General features: G+C 43.4%; 1 protein-coding gene across 4 annotated transcripts in view; it reads right to left on the bottom strand.

The window, feature by feature from the left end:
* Positions 1-3,009: 3,009 nt before the first annotated feature.
* LOC148777720 (antigen WC1.1-like) overlaps positions 3,010-25,629 on the bottom strand; it is a 44,538-nt gene continuing 21,918 nt past the window's right edge. Inside the window, exons 3-15 of one of the 4 annotated variants that reach the window (XM_088837374.1) lie at positions 24,546-24,854; positions 24,144-24,452; positions 15,872-15,964; positions 15,481-15,795; positions 14,049-14,363; positions 7,733-7,774; positions 7,329-7,643; positions 7,042-7,074; positions 6,358-6,495; positions 5,880-5,972; positions 5,527-5,610; positions 4,875-5,012; positions 3,010-3,292 (exon numbers count right to left, since the gene is read on the bottom strand). In XM_088837374.1, coding sequence (XP_088693500.1) covers positions 3,150-3,292; positions 4,875-5,012; positions 5,527-5,610; positions 5,880-5,972; positions 6,358-6,495; positions 7,042-7,074; positions 7,329-7,643; positions 7,733-7,774; positions 14,049-14,363; positions 15,481-15,795; positions 15,872-15,964; positions 24,144-24,452; positions 24,546-24,854 — 2,327 coding nt within the window. In that variant the 3' untranslated portion in view covers positions 3,010-3,149. The remainder of the gene's footprint in view (positions 3,293-4,874; positions 5,013-5,526; positions 5,611-5,879; positions 5,973-6,357; positions 6,496-7,041; positions 7,075-7,328; positions 7,644-7,732; positions 7,775-14,048; positions 14,364-15,480; positions 15,796-15,871; positions 15,965-24,143; positions 24,453-24,545; positions 24,855-25,629) is intronic. The other 3 variants (XM_088837376.1, XM_088837377.1, XM_088837378.1) reach the window with 3 other exon arrangements.

Genomic DNA, 25,629 nt, shown 5'->3' with positions numbered 1-25,629 from the left:
GTTTGCTTTATTTCGGATGCCAGCAACTGGTGGGGAGGGTGGTGGACATCTGTCCAAGGGCCGACTCCGCCCACTCCATGACAAGCAGGCGGGTGAGAGCTTTTATAGACAGAGCTGGGGTGGGGAGAGGTTATATGCGGAAACAGCACAGTCATCTCTAACAGTCATCTTCAAATTGGTCATCAGTGGTCTGACTAGCGTCAGCTTGGTTGTTTTCAGTTCAGTTCAGTCGCTCAGTCGAGTTGACTCTATGCGACCCCAAGGACTGCAGCACACCAGGCTTCCCTGTCCATCACCAACACCCAGAGCTTGCTCATACTCATGTCCGTCAAGTTAGTGATGCCATCAAAAATATCCACTGGTTGTTTTAGGTACAGTTAATCTTTAGTTCTGGGGTGTACTTGTTTCCATTTCTTTGTGGTCAGTTCTCAGAATCGTGGATGCTCAAGTCCTGGGTACAGTGTGGTCATCATGAAGTTCACTACTCCACCTGGTGTTCTGTATCTATAAGACAGCTCACAGGACATGGCTCAGAATATTATCTATGACTCTTGAGAAAGCACTAAAGCTGTGCTTAATGACTACATTATTATTATTTAGTCTCCTCTGACTCTTTTCCTGTTTCCATGTTTCTTGCTTCTCCAATTAAACTTATTATTTGACTAGAGTTTACCACAGGCAAAAGGCAGGCAGAAGACACGATGAGGGGGCAAGGATCACAGAGTCCTGCTCTGTTTCAACCACAACCCTAGGGCCCCCTCAGGACTTGGAAGGGGCTGGTGCAAGGAGAGGCTCTGAAGAACAAGCTTCATTAACTTCATGATTAATCCACCTCTGCTCAGAGCTGATGTAATTACCAACTGCAGAGCTATTGAGTTCTTGTGGGTGGTGATTCTTAAACCACTGCAACCTAAGGTTAGTGCCTCTGGGGTGGCACTCATTGTTCAAAACTGAGTGATTGCTCAGACTCAAAGTCTATGAACTGAGGCTCTATTGCATGTAGAGCTTTGGTGCAGCTGAGTCCTGCCCACAGACCAGCCTAAGAACACTGGAAATACAGCAAAATGTGTTCGTCCTTTAACATCAAAGACTCTGTGAACAGATTCTCTTTTCCTTGTCATTGAATACTTCCCAATCTGGGCATGCTAACCAAGGTTCCTGCAGTCTGCAGGCATTATCTGAGGCCTGCCAGGGCCCAGGATTGGAGTGAGGCCTGTGCCTGTGTATAAGCTCTATATTTCCCCTCTCTATAACTTAATAGATGCTCAGCTAATATTTATTGAATAGCTGAATGGCATTGTACTAAATGTTGAAGAGAAATTGTCTTAAATACAAAGAAATGTTTCTGAAAATATCATTTAGCTAATATTTTTGTTTTAAAGGCAAATGTTTTCAGCAATTAGCAAGGCAAAATTTGTTTTTCAAAAGCAAGCAACTTATCACCAACAAATATGTCACAATTAACACCACAAACCACAAACAGGAGGCGGCCTGCTGCGAACCCTGAAGCCTGGGTGCCTAGAGCCTGTCCTCCGCAGTAATAGAAGCCCGCGCATAGGGAAGCCTGCTGTCCACAAAGAAGAGCAGTGCCTGCTTGCTGCAACTAAAGAAAGCCCACATGCAGCAACAAAGACCCAGTGCAACCAAAAGTTAAAAACAATAACGATGATGAGAAACATTTTTTAATCTTATTTTGTTCATATGTTTTCTTCCTGAGCTTCTTGGTGTGTATGTTTTATTTCATCATATGCCATTTATTTCACCACTTCCCAATGGTGAATAGCCATATGAACTGCCCTGGGAGAAGCCCTGGGCATCTTCCCATCCCCAAGCACAGCCTAGAATTATGAACCTGCAAACATGAGTGTAGTTTGGAGCCCTGGAAACCTTCCAGAGTCATCAACCAAGTAATGGGTCCAGCTCACAACCATCCCAGCACTCTTAGGTTTTATATTAGTTCAGCAGCTTCTCCATGATGTACACAATAGAATTGGTGTTGGTAGGGGTGGTGGTGGGAGGATTGGGGTGTTGTGTAAACATAATCTTTACTTGGCCACTCCTACATGACAGCTCTCTCTACCCTGAGGAATCATGGCAGGATCATGATTACATTTTCAGTAGTAACCAGATTAAAACAATCTTGAAACATCTGAAGATAGATGTTTTCAAAGAAGCCCATTGGTCTGAAATTCTTCCTCTAAGAGATCAGTTATATCAGACCCCTCCATCCACATCTCTGAAACATAAACAGCCAACTGTTCCTGATCTTTCTGTCTACATCCATCCTTCTGGATCCCCTCTGCCTAGGTCTCCACTTTTGCCCTCTTGTCCCACCTGAATACAGGGTGTGGGTGAGCATCAATTTGCCCTCCATCAACTTGAAGATATATATGAGCTGATATAATTCACTTAGAAGGAGAGATATTGGAGAGGCAAGAAATAGCAGCATCCTGAAGAAATAGTAGGAAGGGATGGAGAGGAAAGGAAGGATTTATAAGGATTGGATAATCAACTAGACATGGGAGACGAGCAAAGAGGTGTCTGTATCCACCAAAGGAATAAATGAGAGATGGAAAAGGAAGATGTAGCTGTGTACAGTTAGATTTTGAACTGGCCTGTGGACATTTAGGTAGGATAGGGAAAGTTGGATCCGTTCTCTCCTTCCAGCCAACCTTCCACTTTGAAACTCACACCCAGACTGGTGCCCAAGAACAGGTTACAAACAGGTGATATGGTATCTCAGGGAGAGCATCCAGGAAAGTTCAGGATTGGGTTTTTCTCCATGAGTTCATCTAGTTAGGAAGGAGTGTGTGAATGTGGGCCAAGTTTACATCCTTTTCTTAATAAGAGTGACCTGGAGCATTTGTGATCCAGGGTAAAATCATGCCCTCATTAGCCTCTAAGACAGGTGAGAGAGCAGGTCAGCTCATTCATCTTGTATTTCCTGTGAGGAAAATGGTGTTTGAGGACCAATCCTCTAAAAGTATTTGACATGGAACTAGCTAAATTACCAACACAGCAAAAAGTTACTTTATTCAGAATATTTCATTTTGAGCAATTTCCATACAAAACAGTTACAGGTCAGCACTACTCTATTGAAATACAAGTAATTAAAATATCTGAGGCTTCATCTCATATATAATATAAGATCATGGGAAAGTCACTGGGGGTGTTCCCAGGGCACTTAGTTCAACATCATCATACCCAGGGTCGTCTTTCTTCCCCTGGAGCAGCCAGGGGCACTCTTCTTCCCCAGGATCAGCCACCTCTCTGGAGAAGTTCAGAGAAGAGCCTGAAATAGTAAAGAGAAGCTTGATTATAACTGAGACAAGAAGACGGGACAGAGTCCTATGGTGGAAGCAAGTCAAGCAAGTGGTGATGACAAAGCATCCCTGGGACCCAGGTGTGGGCAGGGAGGCTCAGGCTATTTCACATCAGTTACAGAGAGGATGGATCCCAGCTGTCCTCTCAGATCCAGTTCATGTGGTCTCTGGGGCCTCAACTCATGTGGAAATCCTGCATTGCAGGAGATCTGTGCTCACACAGGAGCCCTGGGAAGACCTGCCTCCAGGCTATACAATAGCAAGGAGATGCCCAACAACAGTAAGAATCATAAAAAGGAATTTAAACGTTCTCCTTTCACAGGTGATAGATGCAAGTTCACAATAAGAGGGAGACTGGAGACAGGAAAAGTCCGAATTCCTCACTCACAACCCAAGTCCGCTGTTAGTTGACTTGACCTCTGATCCCAAATGTCCACAAATAGTATCACAGGTACAGCCACAGATGGCCCCTCCCCAGAGACTACACAGGCCCTCAGATGGAGAAATATTCTAGTGAGTGTCTTCTCCCGGCCACTAAAATAACTGGAGCAAATTAGACCTTAACTGATCACAAATGCTGAGTCTATGATCCACCACCATGGCTTAAAGTTAAGGTCACTGTATATCATAGACTTTGTACTTGTTAATGTTAACATATAAACAGAGCTCGTCTTAAATTATAAAAATGTTTCACCCAATTCAATACTGCAATATATTTTTTTTAAATCTCTACCTTTCATGTATCAGTTCAGTTCAGCCACTCAGTTGTGGCTGACTTTTTGCCACTGAATGGACCACAGCACTCCAGGCTTCCCTGTCTATCACCAACTCCCACAGCTTACTCAAACTCAGGTCCATCGAGTTGGTGATGTCATCCAACCACCTCAATCTCTTTCATCCCCTGCTCCTCCCGTTCTCAATCTTTCCCAGCATCAGGGTCTTCTCTAATGAGTCAGTTCTTCACATCAGATGGCCAAAGTATTGAAGCTTCAGCTTCAACATCAGTCCTTCCAAATAATATTCAGGACTGATTTCCTTACTGGATTTACTGGTTTGATCTCCTTACAGTCCAAGGGACTCTCAAGAGTCTTCTCCAATACCACAATTCCAAAGCATCATTTTCTTTGGCACTTAGCTTTCTTTATAAATATGCTCAATTAATTGATAAATTTCTCTTTTGGCCATGACACAATGCTTGTGGGATCTTAATTCCTTGACCAGGATTGGACCTGGGTCCTAGCAGTGAAAGCACAGAGTCCTAACCACTGGACCACCAGGAAATTCCATAATCTATAAATCTTAATGCAAGTATATCACATATAAAATGATAAGTTTATGTCACATTATGGAGACATAAATGCCAAAAGTAGAGTGATTCTTCACTCCTTGCAAAGAGTCTGACAGCATTAAAGATGGCGTGTGGTCAAGATGATGCTATCAAATGTATGAGATTACCTATATTTTGAATCTCTAGGGAGGTTGGGCATTGAGGAGCACACATTCACCCTTTCCAGATAGAAACACAGTAGGAGATCATCTGATCCCACTCACCTTTCTGAGAGGACCTCATCCCATCCTCCTTCTCTTGGGGCACTTTCTCCTCACTCCCTTGAGAGGCGGGAGGAGCCCCAGGCACTGGTACCTCTTCAGCATCATCGTAATTTTCAGCAAGGACATCAGTTCTCTGATCTGGGGGTTCCAAGGGAGACAAGGGGGTCTGATGAAACTGCAATAAGTGAGTTGGTCTGGGAAATATCTAAGACCCTTATGATCAAGAGTTTCTGAATTGCCAAATAGAGGCACAAGTCACTTCTTGTTTTAAAAGATTTTTTCTCTAAGACCGTGTTTCACTTTGACATACCCATAAACCAAAACATGATTTTATATATCTTAACATTTCCTGATGGAAACTACATATCTCAAAGCAACTCTTATGCCACTGAACATTACTAAAGTACTTCAACAAATTGTGCTTTACAGATATTACTTTTTAAAACATTGTGAACCTGTTGTGATTCTGGACACAGAGAGACCAGCCCCAATGTGAGACATCACGGAACAGCCAGAGAATGAGAAGGACGAACCCCATCTGGACACAAGAGATGCCTCTGGTCCATCAAGGGAAGACTGTTCCCCTTAAATCCCCTCTCGGTGGGAAACCCTCCTCCCCAAAGCCCAGCGGAGGGGGGTCCACCTCCATCACCTGGGGCAGATCTGTAGTCACTGTACTCCTCACCGTCCCTGGTGTAATATGGCAGTTTAGTCACTGAGTCGTCTGACAGGAAGCCTAATGTGGAGACAAACATCACACAACACACACAATGACCCTCCCCACACCACGGGACCTGTGTTAAGGCTGAGAAGGGGCAGACCTGGCTCCTGCCATGTAGACAGAGGCTGGGGGCTCACAGGGTTCTGAGAGGCCATCCGGCCACTTTGGAGGAGCCGTTTCTGTGACCCTGGGGCACACATGGGGTCTGCAGACGCTGAGAAGATGCACACAGCCAGTGGGTGGTGACAACCAGAGGTCCCAGGAGGACAGATAGAGACACGCACCTGGGCTACCAAGAAGACCCTCCTTCCGAGTCACAAGATCATCGAGCTCCTCATATACGGCTTCAGTAAGAGCATCTTCATAGCTGGATAAGGCTGAGAGATCCCCCAGCAGGTCAGAGATGCCGCCCCAGACACCCCGGTCCAGCAGGCCCACCTTCATCTCCCCAGCGCTCACACGGGGGCTGCCAGGACCTCGGCTTAACCTCCCACCCCGTGGACCATGTCCGCACCTTCTCCCCTGTCTGACCTGAATCCACAGCTTAGCCCCAACCTGTCTGGTCTCAAAGGAGAGGCCATGACTTATGAGAGTTCACACCCCAGTCCTAAGAACCTCTGTACGCTCATCCTTTGAGCTCAGCATGGAGCATATGGAGTCTGCAACTCAGAACAGTACCTGGCCCAGGTTCCCCTCCTCACACCTGCCCCATCTCCTGCCTCCACACACTCTCCCTGGCCCCCAGGTCTCCCTGCAGCCCACCTCTGCGCTCTGCTCTCCCTCTGAGCAGCTGAGTCACCAGGATGATGAGGACCAGGAAGAGAAGGGCCCCCAGGATGAGGCAGAGGACCCCAGGCAGGGAGAAGATGCCAGGGAGAGGATTCGAGGCTGGTCTGGTCCCTAGGAGAGCAAGAGAAGCAGGCTGGAGAAGGTCTTGGGCACAGAGAAACCCCTGTGCCAGCATTTCCCAGAGCTCCGGATGATGGCGTCCCAGCCTCAGACATTGATGGGCTCCCCCGGGTCTTGTTCTGAGATGAGTTAAATCCACTATGACCAGTGTGGCCCTAAGGCAGAGCTGGGGATTGTCAGGGAGCTGCCCTGCTGAGACAGCCTCTGAGGGGCCAGCTCATCCTTTCTCTTGGGCTTCAGGAGGAAGAGCATCAAACAGTCCTGGGACCTGCACCTCACTGATGAGGAGCAACACTCAGGGTCAGGTGGGTGATCCTTAGATTCTGCCCCATGGAAACCAGACCCACTTGGACCCCCAGACATGAGAACATTTGACCCTGGGAACCAAGGCAGGGGATTTCCCCAAAGTAATGCCCTGGCTCCTCCCCACCACACATGGCTCCTCAGGCTCTTTCCTCTCCTGAGCTGTTGGAGAGCCCACAGAACAGGTTAGCAGAATCAGAGTATTCTCCCCTGCTGTAGACGGAAGCATAGTACCTGCTGTAGTCGAAGGCAATGTTGTCCTTGCACCTAGAGAGAAAAACAGCAGTGTGGGGAAGGGGAACTGGCCAGAATGCAGGACAACACATTTTTCCCTCTTGAGCCTGAAATCACCCCTCAGTCTCCACAACATCACTGTCCAGTCCTCCCAGCTTCCCGATCCTAGATCAGAGCCCCAGCACCTGGACACTGTCTGAACACATACTCCCCACCACTCCCAGCCGAGCCCACTGCCCCCGCACTGCCCCAGCTGACCCAGGGCGGACCCCGAGCCCCTCACTCACCAGAGCACCTCACACCGGCATCCTCCTCGTGCTTGCAATCATTCTGCCCCCAGGGCTCCGCAGCACAGTCCCACAGGGAGGACTCCCGGCCCCCGCACCGCACCTCGTCCAGCCAGATGCTCCCGTTTCCAGGGCCAAACGCTGCAGCCCTCACGGCTTCCAGGGCCTGGCCACAGCCCAGCTGCTGACACACCACCTCGGCCTCTGCCAGGCTCCAGGAGTCATCGCACACGGTGCCCCAGGAGCCGCTGTGCCAGACCTCCACCCGCCCTGAGCACTCGCTGTCTCCTCCCCTGAGTCGGAGTTTCTCTCTGTCTGAAAAGGCAGCAGCCCCTCCTGAGACTGCCCCTGGTGGGAGGAAGGCGCCCCTGGGAGCCACGGGGGAGGGGGCGGGGCTGACGTACCTGTGCAGGGGGCAGCAGTTGGACAGCTCTTGGGTCTTCTTCCTGCAAACAATGAACAAAAAGCTGAAAAAATATATATAAAAGAATTGAAGCTGAGAGAAATAAATACAAATTCAAAACAACACGTGCGCGCACACACACATAGAAACAAACATAAGGGTAAATATTACTTATCATAAAGTATCAAAATGTGTATATCCTTTCCAGATCATCCTATCAAACCTCCTACCCACTCTATGCAGAGAACCGCTGAGAAAATGATGGCAGGACCTCTGTAAGCGGGTTGCTCATTTTCATGGTCAAAGATTTTACCACCTTTCAGTTCACAGGTTTAATTGTAGGAAAAACATCATCAATAAAAGGTCTAGGAGTTTATGGCAGAAAGTGAAGAACTAAAGTGCCTCTTGATGAAAGTGAAAGAGGAGAGTGAAAAAGCTGGCTTAAAACTCAACATTCAGAAAACTAAGATCATGGCATCCGGTCCCATCACTTCATGGCAAATAGATGGGGAAACGGTAGAAACAGTGGCTGACTTTATTTTTCTGGGCTCCAAAATCACTGCAGATGGTGATTGCAGCCATGAAATTAGAAGACCCTTACTCCTTGGAAGGAAAGTTATGACCAACCTAGACAGCATATTAAAAAGCAGAGACATTACTTTGTCAACAAAAGTACATCTAGTCAAGGCTATGGTTTTTCCAGTGGTCATGCATGGATGTGAGAGTTGGACTATAAAGAAAGCTGAGTACTGAAGAATTGATGCTTTTGAACTGTGGTGTTGGAGAAGACTCCTGAGAGTCCCTTGGACTGCAAGGAGATCCAACCAGTCCATCCTAAAAGAGATCAGTCCTGGGTGTTCATTGGAAGGATTGATGTTGAAGCTGAAACTCCAATACTTTGGCCACCTGATGCGAAGAGCTGACTCATTTGAAAAGACCCTTTTGCTGGGACAGATTGAAGTCAGGAGGAGAAGGGGACGACAGAGGATGAGACGGTTGGATGGCATCACCCACTCAATGGACATGGGTTTGGGTGAACTCCGGGAGTTGGTGATGGACAGGGAGGCCTGGTGTGCTGTGATTCATGGGGTCACAAAGAGTCGGACACAACTGAGCGACTGAACTGAACTGAACAGTTTAATGCCTCTTTGGCCTTCAAAAGGAAAGGACAAAGAGATAAGCAAAGAGAGGCAAGGAAGGGAGTGAGCCTCTGTTTTTGAAATATCTCTCACCACATTCTTAGTTGTGGGTTTGTGTTTGTACAGGGGGAGCGAAGGAGAGAAACAGAGAAATGTGGAAGGAAGTAAGGTGCTATGGTTTGACTATTTGTTGCCCTCCCCAACATTTATTTATTTCATTCAACAATTATTGTTGAAATCTCATTTCCCAATGTAACAGTATTTAGTGGTGGGGCCTTCTCAAACTCCTCCAAAAACAGAAGAAAGGAATACTTCCAAATTCATTTTATGAAGCCAACATTATTCTAATACCAAAGCCAGACAAAGACATATGAGAAAAGAAAATTATGGGTTAATACTCTGATAAAATATAGGTGCAAAAATCCTCAACAAAATATTAGAAAACTGAATTTGACAATACATTAAAAGAATCATACACCATGATCAAGTGATATTTGTTACAAAGATGCAAGGATAGTTCAACATTCACAAATTAATCAATGTGATACACCAAATAAACAAAATGAAGGTGAAGATCATATCCTCAAAGGATGCAGAAAAAGTGACAAATTCAACATCCACTTATGGTAAAAATTCTTTTACAAAGTAGGTATAGAAGGATTGCATCTCAGCATAATTAAAGCCATATGAGAAGTTCACAGCTAACATCATACTTGACTATAAGAAACCAAAAGCTTTTCTTCTGAAATCAGACACAAGACAAAAATGTCTTCTCTCACCACTTTTATTCAACTTAGTTTTGGTAGTCCTATCCAGATCCATCAGGCAATAAAAAGAACATCAAGACATCCAAATCTGAAAGGAAGAGGCAAAATTAACACTATTCGCAGATTGAAAAGTGAAAGTGTTAGTCACTCAGTCGTGTCTGACTCTTTGCGACCCCAAGAACTGCAGCCCACCAGGATCCTCTGTCCATAGGATTCTCCAGACAAGAATACTGGAGTGGGTTGACATTTCCTCCTCCAGGGGATATTGCCAACCCAGGGACTGAACCCGGGTCTCTTGCATTGCAGACAGATTCTTTACCATCAGAGTCATGAGGAAAGAAATCCCCGTATATGATATTATATGTAGAAAACACTAAAGACTTCACCAAAAATATGAGGACTAATACACTCAATAAAGTTGTAGAAAGAAAAACCCGTATACAAAAATCAGCTGCATTTCTTTACACTAACAACAAACTGCCATAAGGAGAAACTGAGAAAACAATTCTATTTACATTTGCATGAAAATGAATAAATCATCTAGGAATAAATTTAACCAAGGAGGTAAAAGACCTGTACTCTGAAAACTATAAGGCTTTGATGAAAGATAACTGAAGATGACACAAATAAATGGAAAGATATTCTGTGCTCATCAATTGGAAGATCTAATATTATTAATATGCCCATACTATCCAAAGCAATCTACAGATTCACTGCAATCCATATCAAAATTCCAATGGAAATTTTCACAGATACAGAAGAAACAATCTTAAAATTTGCATGGAACCACAAAAGACGCTGAATACCAAAGCAATCTTGAGAAAGAATAACAAAGCTAGAGGTGTCATGCTTCCTGATTTCAAGCTATATTACAAAGCTATATTAATCAAAACAGTATGTTGTTGGTATAAAAATGGACACAGAGATCAATGGAACAGAATAGAGAGCCCATAAATAAAGCCACATTTTTAAGGTAAATTAATTTTTGACAAGGAAGCCAAGAAGATACAGTAGGGAAAGGACAGTTTTTTCAGTAAATGGCATGGGGAAAACTGGACAGTCACATGCAAAAAAATGAAACTGGACCACTATCTTACACCATTCTAAAAAATTAACACAAAATAGATTAAAGACTTGATCACAAGTCCTGAAGCCATAAAATTTCTACAGGAAAAAACAGAAAATAAAATCCCTGATGCCAGTCTTTGTGATAATTTTTTGGATTTGACACCAAAAGCAAAGGGAACAAGAGTAAAAACAAGCAGTTGTGACCACATAAGGCTAAAAAGCTTCTGCCCAATTAAGGAAACCATCAACAAAATGAAAAAGAAACCTATGGAATTGGAGAAAATATTTGCATATTATATTTCTGGTAAGGATTATTATCCAAAATACATAAAAACTCATACAACTCATTAGCAAAAAACAATCTGATTATTTTTAAATGGGCAGAGAACCTGAATAGACATTTTTTAAAGAATACATACAACTTGGCAATAGGTATGGAAACGTGCTCAACACTATTAATCATCAGAAAATACAAATCAAAACCACAATAAGATATCACCTCATATCCTCTGCTGCTACTGCTGCTAAGTCACTTCAGTCATGTCCGACTCTGTGTGACCCCATAGACGGAAGCCCACCAGGCTCCCCTGTCCCTGGGATTCTCCTCTAGAAAGGCTTTTATCAAAAAGAAGAAATAACAGGAGTTGAGGAGAATGTGAAGAGACAGGAAAGCTTTTGCACAGTTAGAAGGAATGTAAGTTGATGAAGGCCCTATGGAAACTGTACTGAGGTCCATCAAAAATTAAAAATAGAATTGCCATATGATTTAGCAATTTCACTTTGGGGTATTTATCCAAAGGAAACAAAAACACTGACTTGAAAACCCAATGCTCACTGCAGCAATATTTGTTCAGTTGCTAGGTTGTGTCTGACTCCTTGCAACCCCATGGACTGCAGATGCCAGGCTCCTCTGTCCTTTACTATCTCCCAAAGTTCGCTCAAATCATGTCCACTGAGTTGGCGATGCTATCTAACTATCTCATCCTCTGTTACCCCCTTCTCCTTTTGCCTTCAGTCTTTCTGGGCATCATGGTCTTTTCCAATGAGTCAGCTCTTCTCATCAGGTGGCAAAAGTACTGGAGCTTCAGCTTCAGCTTAAGTCCTTCCAATAAATAATCAGTGTTGATTTCCTTTAGGATTGATTGGTTTGATCTCCTTCCTGCCAAAAGGACTCTCAATTCAACTGTGGTGTCCAAGCACCACAATTCTAAAGCATCAAGTCTTTGGCACCCAACCTCTTTATAATCCAACTCTCACATCCATACATGACTACTGGAAAAAAACATAGCTTTGACTAAATGGACCTTTGTCAGCAAAGTGATGTCTCTGCTTTTTAATACTCTGTCTAGGCAATGGCAAGCCACTCCAGTACTCTTGCCTAGAAAATCCCATGGATGGAGGAGCCTGGTGGGCTGCAGTCCGTGGGGTCGCTAAGGGTCGGACATGACTGAGCGACTTCACTTTCACACATTGGAGAAGGAAATGGCAACCCACTCCAGTGTTCTTGCCTGGAGAATCCCAGGGATGGGGGAGCCTGGTGGGCTTCCGTCTGTGGGGTCGCACAGAGTCGGACACGACTGAAGTGACTTAGCAGCAGCAGCAGCTAGGTTTGTCATAACTTTCTTTCCAAGGAACAAGCCTCTTTCAATCTCATGGCTGCAGTCAACATCAGCAGTGATTTTGGAGCCCAAGAAAAGAAAATCTGTCACTGTTTCCACTTTTTCCCCTATCATTTGTCATAAAGTAATGAGGCCAGATGCCATAATCTTAGTTTTTAGAATGTTGAGCTTTAGCCAGCTTTTTCACTCTCCTCTTTCACCCTCCACAAGAAGCTCTTCAATTCCTCTTCACTTTCTGCCATTAGAGTGGTATCTTCTGTGTATCTGAGGTTGTTGATATTTCTCACAGCAATCTTGATTCCAGCTTGTGATTCATCCAGCTGGCATTTTACATGATGTTCTTTGCATATAAGTTAAATAAACAGGGTGACAATATACAGCCTTGATGAACTCCTTTCCCAATTTGGAACCAGTCAGTTGTTTCATATCCAGTTTTAACTGCTGCTTCTTGACATGCATAAGGTTTCTCAGGAGGCAGGCAGGATGCTCTGGGATTCTCATCCCTTTAAGAATTTTCCACAGTTCATTGTGATCCACATGATCAAAGACTTTAGTGTAGTCAATGAAGCAGATGTTTTTCTGGAATTCTCTGGCTTACTCTATGAGCCAACAAATGTTGGCAATTTGATCTCTGGTTTCTCTGCCTTTTCTAAACCCAGCTTGTACATCTTGGAAGTTCTCAGTTCACTTACTGATGAAGCCTAGCTTGAAAGACTTTGAGCATAACCTTGCTAGCATGTGAAATGAGCACAATTTTGCAGTAGTTTGAACATTCTTTGGCATTGTCCTTCTTTGGGATTGAAATGGCCACTGCTGAATTCCCCAAATTCGCTGATATATTGACTGCAGCACTTTAACAGCATTACCTTTTAGTATTTTATAGCAGTATATACAAGAGTCAAGCAATGTAAGTCTTCACTGATGAATGAATTAGTAAAGAAAATGTAATATAGACATATATCCACCCATAAAAAAAGAAGAAAATCTTGCCAGTTTCAGCAATATGGATGGACCTTGAGGGCGTTATACTAAGGGAACAAATCAGACAGAGAAATAAAAACACCATATGATCTTATTTATATGTGTAATCTTAAAGCAAAAAGCAAGTTCAGAGATTCTGAGTAGTTGGTGGCTGCCAGAGGTGGGGGATTTGGGGCAGGCAAAGGTAGTCAAAAGGTATAAACTTGAGTTATAAAATTAATAAGTGAAGAGAGCATGATGACCATAGTGACTACCATATTGTCTATTTGAAATATGGTGAAAAAATATATCTTAAACATTCTCATCATATAAGAAAAATATTTAACTACATATATGGTGAAAGATATAATTAGACTTACTGCTATGACCATTTATCAATATATACAAATATATAAGCACAGCATTATATTGTTGTACACAGCAAACAATATAATACTATGTTATTATATCAATTAAAATTTTTTAAGAAAGCAAGTGTGGAACATGTGGATTAAACTAGCTCCATCCATACATGCATTGATAATTATAATTATATATCTGTACTTTATTTAAAAATGCTTACAAAATTATATATTAAAATGTGTTACTAAACCCTTTAAAAAAAATAAAATGAAATAAACTAGCTCCATCCAAACTTCACTTTATAAACTCAACTTAAAGCCATCACTTAGATTTTAAAATATCAAATCTCACTAATAACATCCTTCAGGGTTGGGAAAGACACAGAAGCAGACATAAGTCACCTGCACACGAGATGTAGGCTTCCTCCTTGGGAGAGCAGGAACTGTATTTCCAAGGGTCAGAAGGACACTGCCAGAGAGAGGTATCCGTTTTCCGACATTGGATTAAATCTACCCACCGGGGTCTAGAACCTTCCCTAAGACCAAGAGAGAAGTTGAGGGTCCCACTGTCCCCACAGCCAAGCTGACTGCAGATGATGGACATGGTGACATCTTCCATGGGGCTGCGGCAGACACTGCCCCAGGTCCCATTGTAGAAAACTTCCAGCCACCCAGCACACTGCTGGTCCTCGCTGACCATCCTGAGGGCCAGGAACTCTAAGATTGAAAGGGAAGAGACAGGACATAGTGAGCACCCCACTCAGTGTTCCGGGTTTTCCTCTCTCCCCAAAATTGTGAACACTCATCTGTGATCCAGCTTAGGAAGTAAATCCATTAGATGACCAGAGTGAAACTTGTCTGCTTTTTACCTGACTTTGACCATTTGTGTCTGTCTTTCTAAACATTTCTACCACCATGATGTTGTTGATATGAACTGAGAGGAAGACCAACCTGGACACCTACAGGGAGAGGGAGCTGACTCCTGCTTCCTGACAAAACATCTAAAAGAGTGTATGAAAGGGATGTGATGTGGACAGTGTGGAGGCAGATAGAATAATGGACCCACAAATGTCTACATGGAACCTGTGTCTGTGTTTCCTTATCTGGCAAAAGGGACATTACAGATGTGATTAAGGTAAGGACCTTGGGATGGTGAGATTAACCTGAAATATGGTGGATTAACCACCTGAGCACAGTCTAACCACCTTCTTAGACTCACTATTCCTTAAAGTGGAATCCTTTTCCTCATTGTGGCTAGAGGGGGATGTGAATATGGAGAATGGTTAGAGAGGTGGAGCGTTGCTGGTCTGATGATGAACAGAATGGGGTTATGAGTGAAGGAAGGCAGGCGGTTTCTAGAAGCTTGAAAAGACAGGAAACAGATTCTTTCCCAGAGGCTCAGAAGTGATGTGGCCCTGTTGAAACTTTTATCACAGTCCAGTGAGATCCCTGCTGGACATCTAAGATACAGAAGTGTACGGGAATAAATGTGTTGTTTTAAACCATTAACTGTGTGGTAATTTGTTACAGAACAAACAAAAACTAGCACCAAGGTTTTAAGACTTCTCTACCATATGTACCAGAAGAGTGAGCCATGATTTCAAGGAAAACCGTGAGAAAAGGCTCTGCCAGGAAACATTGCTAAGAAGAAAGGCCCAGATCGTCAGCTGTTGCAGGAGAAAGTGAGAGCACCTCGCCTTCACCTCTGCTGGAAAGACAGGCTCCATGGGAGGAAGCCTCTTCTCTGGTCCTTTCAGCATCTCTCCATCAGCGCTCAGACCCCGTCCTCCTGGGCCCTCCCTCCCCCAGCCTGTGGACAGTGTGGAGCGCGGACCTGAGCAGATGACCCCCGCGTCCTCCTTGTGTCTGCAGTCGTGCCGCCCCCAGCCCCGGGAAGGGCACCTCCACACGTGGGACTCCTTTCCTGTGCAGTTCAGGTCGTCCAGCCAGATGGGCCCTGATCCCGCCCCGAAGTGAGCAGACCCCGTAGCATTGAGGGCGTCTCCACAGCCCAGCTGCCTGCACACCACGCGGGCATCGTCCAGGTCCCAGCCGTCATCACAGATGGTGCCCCAGGAGCCCTGGTCAAGGATCTCCACTCTCCCGGCGCAGGGCCCGCCCCCGTCCACCAGGCGGAGCTGCCTGCTGTCTGAGGAGAGAGAAATGGGACAATGGGGCGGTGACCTGGAGAATGAAAAGGGTCTTCTGTCCTATGGGACCCTCACCTGAGCAGTAGGGGGCGATCTCCTCCGAGGTTTCAGATCCTGTTGGTTCAGACACAAAGTGGTTGCACTGGGGCAGCACCTGGGTCTGGTTTCCTGAAGAAACAGCGATGATTAGAGGGTTGGGAGGGTTGAAGAACAGGAAAGTCAGTTAAACTAAATAATTTTTAGAAGGGGAGGGGAGTTTAGGGGAAAATGGATACATGTATATGTATGGTCGAGTCCCTGGTTGTTCACTTGAAACTATAACAATATTGTTAATCTGCTATACCCCATACAAAGTAAAAAGTTTAAAAGAAAATGATAATAATAATAATTACCTAGTTATGTGCTGTGATTCATGGGGTCGCGGAGAGTCGGACACGACTGAGCGACTGAACTGAACTGAACTGAACTGATGGAACTGAGATGAAAGCTATAACATGGCGGTAAAGTTATCATAATCTTAGTGTTCCCTTTCTCTATGAAGAGCCATGGTCCTGACAATGCCACAATTCCTGTTTTAAGCCAAGCTTTGCCCTAAGAATGAGTTAAATAAGTTGTTCTATCCTTATATCTGTCCCTTAAATAGAAGAAACAAAACAAAATCCTTTCTGAAGGTTTTGTACAATTTTTTATCTACAATGTTTGTGATTTAAAAAATACTTATATAAAAGAGATCTCATGGAAAACCAAGAAGAAAAAGAAACATTAAAAAAGTTCCCAAGGTAGTTGGCTCTTAGAGTTAGTTACCTGACAGAGAATTTATTTTATTTAATTTTATTAATTTTTATTTGAGTATAATTGCTTTACAATGCTGTGGTAGCTTCTGCTGAACAGCAAATTAATAAGTTATGCATATACATATGGGCTTCCTAGGTGACTCAGTGGTAAAGAATCTGTCTGCCAAACAGGAGACTGGGATTCTATCCCTGGGTTGGGAAGATTCTTTGGAGAAAGAAATGGCAACCCACTCCAGTATTCTTGCTGGGAAATACTATGGACAAAGGAGCATGGCAGGCTACAGTCCAAGGGATCACACTCTTGTGTCACACAAGAGTCAGACACAACTCAGCAACTAAACAACAACAACAAATATATCCCCTCTTTCTTGGATTTACTTCCTATTTAGGTCACCACAGAACACTGAGTAGAGTTCCCTGTGCTATAAAATAGGTTATTATTTATCTATTTTATATGTGAGTGCATGCTGTCACTTCAGTCGTGCCTGACTCTGTGACACTATGGATTGTAGCCCATCAGGCTCCATGTCTACGGGATTCTCCAGTCAATATCTATTTTATACTTAGTATCAATAGTTCCGGAGAAGGCAATGGCAAGCCACTCCAGTACTCTTGCCTAGAAAATCGCATGGACAGAAGAGCCTGGTGGGCTGCAGTCCATGGGGTCGCTATGAGTCAGACATGACTGAGCGATTTCACTTTCACTTTTCACTTTCACACATTGGAGAAGGAAATGGCAACCCACTCCAGTGTTCTTGCCTGGAGAACCCCAGGGACTGCGGAGCCTGGTGGACTTCCGTCTATGGGGTCGCACAAAGTCGGACACGACTGAAGTGACTTAGCAGCATCAATAGTTCAGGGCTTCTGAGTCTGGTGGTTCAGACTGTAAAGAATCTGCTTGCCAATGTAGGAGACCTGAGTTTGATCCTTGGGTTGGGAAGATCCTCTGGAGAAGGGCATGGCAACCCATTCCACTATTCTTTCCTGGAGAATCCCCACGGACAGAGGAGCCTCCAGAGCTGCAGTCCATGGGGTCGCAGAGTTGGACACAACCAAGCAACTAAGCACAAAGCACAGCACATCAATAGTATGCATACGTCAGTCTCAATGTCCCAATTCATCCTACTCTTCATTTCCCCTCTTAGTATACATATGATGTTCTCTATGTTGGTGTCTCTATTTCTGCTTTGCAATAAGTTCATCTCTACCATTTTTCTAGATTCCACATATGAGTGATGTTATATAATATTTGTTTTTCTCTTTCTGATTTATTTCACTCTACATGACAATCTCCAGGTCTATCCAGGTCTTTGCAAATGACACAACTTTGTTTCTTTTCACGGATGAGTAGTATTCCACTTTATATATGTACTTTTCTATCCATTCTTCCTGTGACAGAAATTTAGGTTGCTTTTGTGTCCTGACTGCTGCACATAGTGCTGCATCATAGTCAAGGCAATGGTTTTTCCCGTGGTCATGTATGGATGTGAGAGTTGGACTGTGAAGAAAGCTGATCGCCGAAGAATCGATGCTTTTGAACTGTGGTGCTGGAGAAGACTCTTGAGAGTCCCTTGGACTGCAAGGAGATCCAACCAGTCCATTCTAGAGGAGATCAATCCTGGGTGTTCATTGGAAGGACTGATGCTAAAGCTGAAGCTGCAATACTTTGGCCACCTCATGCGACGAGTTGACTCACTGGAAAAGACTCTGATGCTGGGAAAGGTTGGGGGCGGGAGGAGAAGGGGACGACAGAGAATGAGATGGCTGGATGGCATCACCGACTCTGTGGACATGAGTTTGAGTGAACTCCGGGAGTTGGTGATGGACAGGGAGGCCTGGCATGCTGTGATTCATGCGGTCGCAGAGAGTCAGACATGACTGAGCGACTGAACTGAACTGAACTGAACTGAAACTTCAGGACGAAAGTATCTTTTTGAATGATGATTTTCTCCAGGTATATGCCCAGGAGTGGGATTCCTGAGTCATAGGATAGTTCTATGTTTAATTTTTTGAGGAAACTCCATACTGTTCTCCATAGAAGTTGTGCCAATTTACTTACCCATATGTAGGAGGAGTCCATTTGCTGTACATTCTTTCCAGTATTTATTATTTGTAGATTTTGTAATGACAGACATTCTACTGATGTGAAGTAATACTTGACTGTAGCTTTGATATGCATCTCTCTAATAATTGGTGATGTTGAACATCTTTTCATGTATTTGTTAGCCATCTGTATGTCTGGAAAAAATGTCTATTTAGGTCTTTTTCCCATTTTTTCATTGGGTTATTTGGTTTGTTGATATTGAGTTGTTTGTGTATTTTGAAGACTAATCCCTTGTCAGTTGCTTCATTTGCAAATATTTTCTCCCATTCTGAGAGTTGTCTTTTTGTTCTGTTTATGGTTTACTTTTATATGTAAAAGCTTTTAAGTTTAATTAGGTCCTATTCATTTATTTTTGTTTTTATTTTCTTTAGGGGTTGCTCAAAAGAGATCTTTATGCAATTTTTGTCACAAAATGTTCGGCCTATGTTTTCCTCAAAGAGTTTTATAATCTGACAGCATTTAAATAGCCATGATTAAAGTGCTCAAAGAATTAATTAACAAGCTGTACAACTTGGCAGAGAAATGATAACAAAAAGAAATGAAAATTCTACAGCTGAAATTAAGAACTAGAGAATGAGTGTATCATCACATTAGATCAACATTAAGTAAAATAGTAAAATGGAAGATCAGATGATAAATATTTCTCTATTTAGAAATGCTGATCATATGGTAAGTGCCTGATTAATAATACTGTATAACAAAATTTTCCCCAAACTTAGCAGATGAAGGAAAATTTTTAAGAATTTTGCTCATGATTTCCTGGGTCAGTAATTTGGGGAAGATTCAACTTGGCAGTTCGATCTTTGGGGTTTCTCATGTGGTTGCACTTAGACGTCATGTGGGGCTGATATCTCTAAAGGTTTGACTGAACTTGGTTATGTAAGGAAATTCCCTGAAATATTTTGTTGTTGTTGTTGTTGTTGGGGGGAAGGGATAAAGGAGCATCATGCCTGCAACTTAATCCAGAAAGATTTTACATACTCAGGGGAAAATGGGGCACGAGAGGGACAGAGAAGGAGAGAGAGGGAAAGCTAGAGCAAGAGAGAGAGAGAAAAGAAAGAAAGAAGGATTAAAGGAAAACACTAACCAAACATTTGGGGAATCCAGGTAAAGTTCAGGGAGAATTCATTCCTAGAAAACCTTCACTAAAGGAAACACTAATAACATCAAACCCATAAAGTGCCTAGGAGGAAACCTAGTTAAAGATGTGCAGAACAGCTGAGAGAAAACCTAACCGAATGAAGGGAAATATTTTGTCAGTGAACTGGGAAACGCAATGCTGTCAAAGTCAATCATTCTCAAATTTATATAGAGATTAAATCTAACCTCAAATTCCCTTATGCTTTTGAATGTCTGAAACATGATGAGTTGATTCAAAATTTATGTTGTTGTTCAGTCATTCAGTTGTGTCTGACTCTTTGCAACCCACGGACTGAAGCACACCAGGCCTCCCTGTCCATCACCAACTCCTGGAGCTTGCTCAAACTCATGTCTATTGTGTCAGTGATGCTATCCAACCAGTTCATCCTCTGTCGTCCCCTTCTCCTCCTACCCTCAATCTTTCCCAGCAAGAGGGTCTTTTCTAATGAGTCAGCTCTTCACATTAGGTGGCCAAAGTAGTGGAGCTTCAGCTCAAAAATGTATGCAAAATACAAAAACCAAGAATGACCAAAGCAGTTGGCAAGAAAAGCAACAACATAATTTCTTTAAATTAAAGTTACTCAGAAATAAAGATTGCAGGGAGAAATATCAATAACCTCAGATATGTAAATGACACCACCCTTATGGGAGAAAGCAAAGAAGAACTAAAGAGCATCTTGATGAAAGTGAAAGAGAAGAGTTAAAAAGTTGGCTTAAAAGTCAACATTCTGAAAACTAATATCATGGCATCCAGTCCCATCACCTCATGGCAAATTGATGGGGAAACAATGGACACAGTGAGAGACTTCTGGTTTTTTGGCTCCAAAATCACTTCAGATGGTGACTTCAGCCATGAAATTGAAAGACGTTTGCTCCTTGGAGGAAAAGTTACGACCAACCTAGACAGCTTTTTAAAAAGCAGAGACATCACTTTGCCAACAAAGGTCTGTCTGATCAAAGCTATGGTTTCTCCAGTAGTCATGTATGGATGTGAGAGTTGGACTATAAAGAAAGCTGAGCACCAAAGAATTGATGTTTTTGAACTGTTGTTTTGGAGAAGACTCTTGAGAGTCCCTTGAATTTCAAGGAGATCCAACCAGTCCATCCTAAAAGGAAATCAATCCTGAATATTCACTGGAAGGACTGATGCTGAAGCTGAAACTCCATCATTTTGGCCACCTGATTTGAAGATCTGACTCATTTGAAAAGACCCTGATGCTGGGAAAGATTGAGGGCAGGAGGAGAAGAGGACAACAGAGGATGAGATGGTTGGATAACATCACTGACTGAATGGACATGAGTTTGAGTAAACTCTGGGAGCTGGTAATAGACAGGGAAGCTTAGCGTGCTGTAGTCCATGGGGTCACAAAAAGTCAGACATGACTGAAAGACTTAACTGAACTGAGACTTACTATGTGTGCTTGGTCACTCAGTTGTGTCAAATTCTTCCTGGCCCAACGGACTGCAGCCCACCAGGCTCCACTGTCCATGGGGGTTTTCCACGCAAGAATACTGGAATGTGTTGCCATGCCCTTCTCCAGGGGATCTTCCAACCCAGGGATCGAACCCAGGTCTTCAGCATTGTAGGCAGATTCATTACCATCTGAGCCACCAGGGAAGGTTCAAGACTTACTATAAAGTTACAGTAATTAAGAAAATGTGGTACAGGTGCAAGGATAAACAAATGATTCACTGGAGAAGAATAGAGAGTCTAAAAGAAGTACTCAGATATATGTGCCCTTTCATTTATCACAAAGGTGGCACTGCAGTGGGGAATATTCTTTTCAGAAGAAAGATTCTGAGTCAACTGGATGCCTATATGAAAACATGACATTTGAACCTTATCCTACACATATATCAATCCTAGAAGCAGTGTGCAATTATATACAAAAGAAAAATCATTACACTTCTGTGAGATACTCTCAGAGAACATTTTTTTGTGATTTTGGAGTAGACAAAGTATTTTAGAAGGATATAAAGAGTTCTATGGATGGGAACAATGGACTGGTTCAAAACTGAGAAAGGAGTACATCAAGGCTGTATATTGTCATTCTGCTTATTTAACTTCTATGCAGAATACATAATGCAAAATGCTGGGTTGGATGAAGCACAAGCTGGAGTTAAGACTGCCAGGAGAAATATCAATAACCTCAAATATGCAGATGACACCACCCTTATGGCAGAAAGTGAAGAGGAATTAAAGAGCCTCTTGATGAAACTGGAAGAGGTGAGTGAAAATGTTGGCTTAAGACTCAACATTTCAAAAGCGAAGATCATGGTATCTGGTCCCATCACTTCATTACAAATAGATGGGGAAACAATGGAAATGGTGACAGATTTTATTTTCTTGGACTCCAAAATCACTGCAGATGGTGGCTGCAGCCACGAAATTAAGAGACTCTTGCTCCTTGGAAGAAAAACTATGACCAACCTAGGCAGCATATTAAAATTCAGAGACGTTATTTTGCCAACAAAGGTCTAACAAAGCTATGGTTTTTCCAGTAGTCATGTATGGATGTGAGAGTTGTACTATAAAGAAAACTGAGCACCGAAGAATTGACGCTTTTCAACTGTGGTGTTGGAGAATACTCTTGAGAGTCCCTTGGACAACAACAGATCCAACCAGTCAATCCTAAAGGAAATCAGCCCTGAATATTCATTGAAAGGACTGATGCTGAAGTTGAAGCTCCAATACTTTGGCCACATGATGAGAAGAACTGACTTGCTTGAAAAGACCCTGATGCTGGGAAAGATTGAGGGAAGGAGGAGAAGGGGATGACAGAGGATGAGATGATTACATGATATCACCAACTCAAAGGATATGAGCTTGAGCAAGCCTTCCTATCCACCACCAACTCCCAGAGTTTACTCAAACTCATGTCTATAGAGTCGGTGATGCTATCCAACCATCTCATCCTCTGTTGTTCCCTTCTCCTCCCACCTTCAATCTTTCCCAGCATCAGGGTCTTTTCAAATGAGTCAGTTCTTCGAATCAGGTGGCCAACGTATTGGAGTTTCAGCTTCAGCATCAGTCCTCCCAATGAATATTCAGGACTGATTTCCTTTAGGATGGACTGGTTGGATCTCCTCACAGTACAAGGGACTCTCAAGAGTCTTCTCCAACACCACAGTTGAAAAGCGTCAATTCTTCGGTGCTCAGTTTTCTTTATAGTCCAACTCTCACATCCATACATGACTACTGGAAAAATCATAGCTTTGACTAAACAGACCTTTGTTGACAAAGTAATGTCTCTGCTTTTTAAAAAGCTGTCCAAGTTGGTCATAACTTTTCCTCCAAGGAGCAAGCGTCTTTTAATTTCATGGCTGCAGTCACCACCTGCAGTGATTTTTCGAGCCCCCAAAATGAAGTCTTTCACTGCTTCCACTGTTTCCCCATATATCTGCCATGGAGTGATGGGACCAGATGCCATGGTCTTAGTTTCCTGAATGCTGACTTTTAAGTCAAATTTTTCACTCTCCTCTTTCACTTTCATCAAGATGCTCGTTAGTTCTTCTTCACTTTCTGTCATAAGAGTAGCACCATCTCTCTGCATATCTGAGGTTATTGATCATTTTTGCAGCAATCTTGATTCCGGCTTGTGCTTCATCCAGCCTAGCATTTCACATGATGTACCCTGCATATAAGTTAAATAAGCTGGGTGACAATATGCAGCTTTCACATACTTCTTTCCCTATTTGGAACAAGTCTACTGTTCTATGTCCAGTTCTAAATATTGCTTCTTGACCTGCATACAGATTTCTCAGAAGGCAGTTGTTTTTCTTTAGCTTGGTCTCTTCATTCTTTCTGGAGTTGGTTCACCACTGATCTCCAGTAGCTTATTGGGCACCTAGAGACCTGTGGAGTTCATCTTTCAGTGTCCTATCTTTTTTCCTTTTCATACTGTTCATGGGGTTCTCAAGGCAAGAATACTGAAGTGGTTTGCCATTCCTTTCTCCAGTGGACCACCTTTTTTCAGACCTGACAAAACTTCCACCCATACACTCCTAAAATTGCCATTTAGAAACTCTTGCCCCTGATCAGCAATGAGGAGCTGGTTCTTCGATACATTAGTCCTCTGTCTCCCCAGAACTGCTGGTTTCCTCAATAAAGCTGTCTTTAATTTTACCCCACATTTGTCTTCAATATTGGATTCTTGAGTAATGAGCAGCTGAAACCTGAGTTCAGTAACAAGATTAAACAGTTCACTACAGAATATCTTCCTTTTTAAGCTTCTTTTCCCTTACTCTCTGCTCTGGGGAAATTTCACTCCAGGAGCATCCTAAGTACAGATGCCCTTCCCTCTCTTACCTGAGCAGATCACAGAGGCTGTGTTGCCATGGGAACAGTCAGGAACACCCAGTGTAGTCACAGGGCATTTCCATAGGAAGGACTCAGTCCCTGAGCAGTGAAATCGGGCTTTCCAGAGTTGATCACCTCCTTCTGCTCCATTTGGGGTGGAGATGGCGACTCCACAGCCAAGCTGACGACAGACAACATTGGCATTTGCCAGACTCCAGTGGGAGGCACAGAGTACTCTCCATCGTCCAGAAATATTCATCTCCACCTGCCCCTCACACTGAGAGGTGCCATTTGTCATGAGCCGGACATCTGTGTACACTGATGGAAAAAGACAGGATTTTAGAAAAAAATTTTTTTTTTTTTAGCTTGAACTGACTATACACAGAGGTTAAGTCCTGACGTGCATCTCACCTGAACAGATAACCAGAGCAGCTCCACTGTGGTGACAAGTGCCCCCTGGACAGGGCACTCTGGGGCAGACCCGGAGCTCAGGCTCCTCCCCCTCACACCTGAACTCTTCAGCCCAGACCCGGCCATCAGACTCTCTGAAGGGCACGTGTCCCAGCACAGACACAGCCTTGCCACATCCCAGCTCTGCACAGATGACCTGGGCAGTGGAGAGTGTGAAGTTCCCATCAGACACTGGGGTCCAGGCTTCTCCAGAATGTACTTCTACTCGCCCTGAGCAGGGTCCATCCCCTCCAGTCAGACGCAAAAATCCTAAGGGAAACAAAGAACAACAAATTCAGTGAGTGTTCATGAACTTGGCTTGACAATTGGAAACAACATCTTGCAGGCATGAGATGGTGTGAAAGCTTTTCTTTCCAACAGTGGAATAAGAGGGGTTAAGAAGAGAGAATTTGACTGTCATTGTCAAACTGCATTTTCATGAACAAGTTTCTGAAGAGATATCCAGAAGGATCGCAGGGTAAGTTTGGAATGGCTGAATTCAGGGATATATATTGGTTAGGAATGTTAACTTCATATCTGGGGGCCTGGAAACTACAGTGCCCAAAGAAACTGCACAGTGGTAGACATTCAAACTTGGGTGCAGAGCTGAACTAACTGAGTGTGAAAAAAGACCATGGGATTCAAGAGGTTAGAGGCATAAGAGCCAGAGAAGTTTAGAAGGCCATCCTGAGACTTCTGGGGCTAGAATTCTGGCCAGTTTTCTCTCAGAGCCAATATTCAAGTCACTGAAGACAAGGAACATCATGCAGGCTGGATCTGGGTGCAGGCATTAGGTCACAATTATGTAACTTAATTGTGGAAGAAGTTGTTCACAGTTAAGTTTGGAAATGACGAAAGCTCAGAAAGTCATAGGAGAGGGAGGGAATGGCCCTAGCCATCTTTCTTAAAAACCTAGGATTTATGAACACACCTGAGAGAAAGTAAAGTCTCAGTGGGATTATGCAAGACAACTGAGTTAGTTGATTACTTCATACTAGACATGTGATACTGAGCAAATATGAAGGAGTGATGATAATTTAATGTA

The sequence above is a fragment of the Moschus berezovskii genome, chromosome 6 (assembly GCF_049115385.1).
Source record: "Moschus berezovskii isolate FMDL1 chromosome 6, NW_MosBer_1.0, whole genome shotgun sequence".
Classification (NCBI taxonomy): domain Eukaryota; kingdom Metazoa; phylum Chordata; class Mammalia; order Artiodactyla; family Moschidae; genus Moschus; species Moschus berezovskii.
Note: the sequence above shows the minus strand (reverse complement) of the source record. Positions and strands in the feature narration are given on the sequence as shown.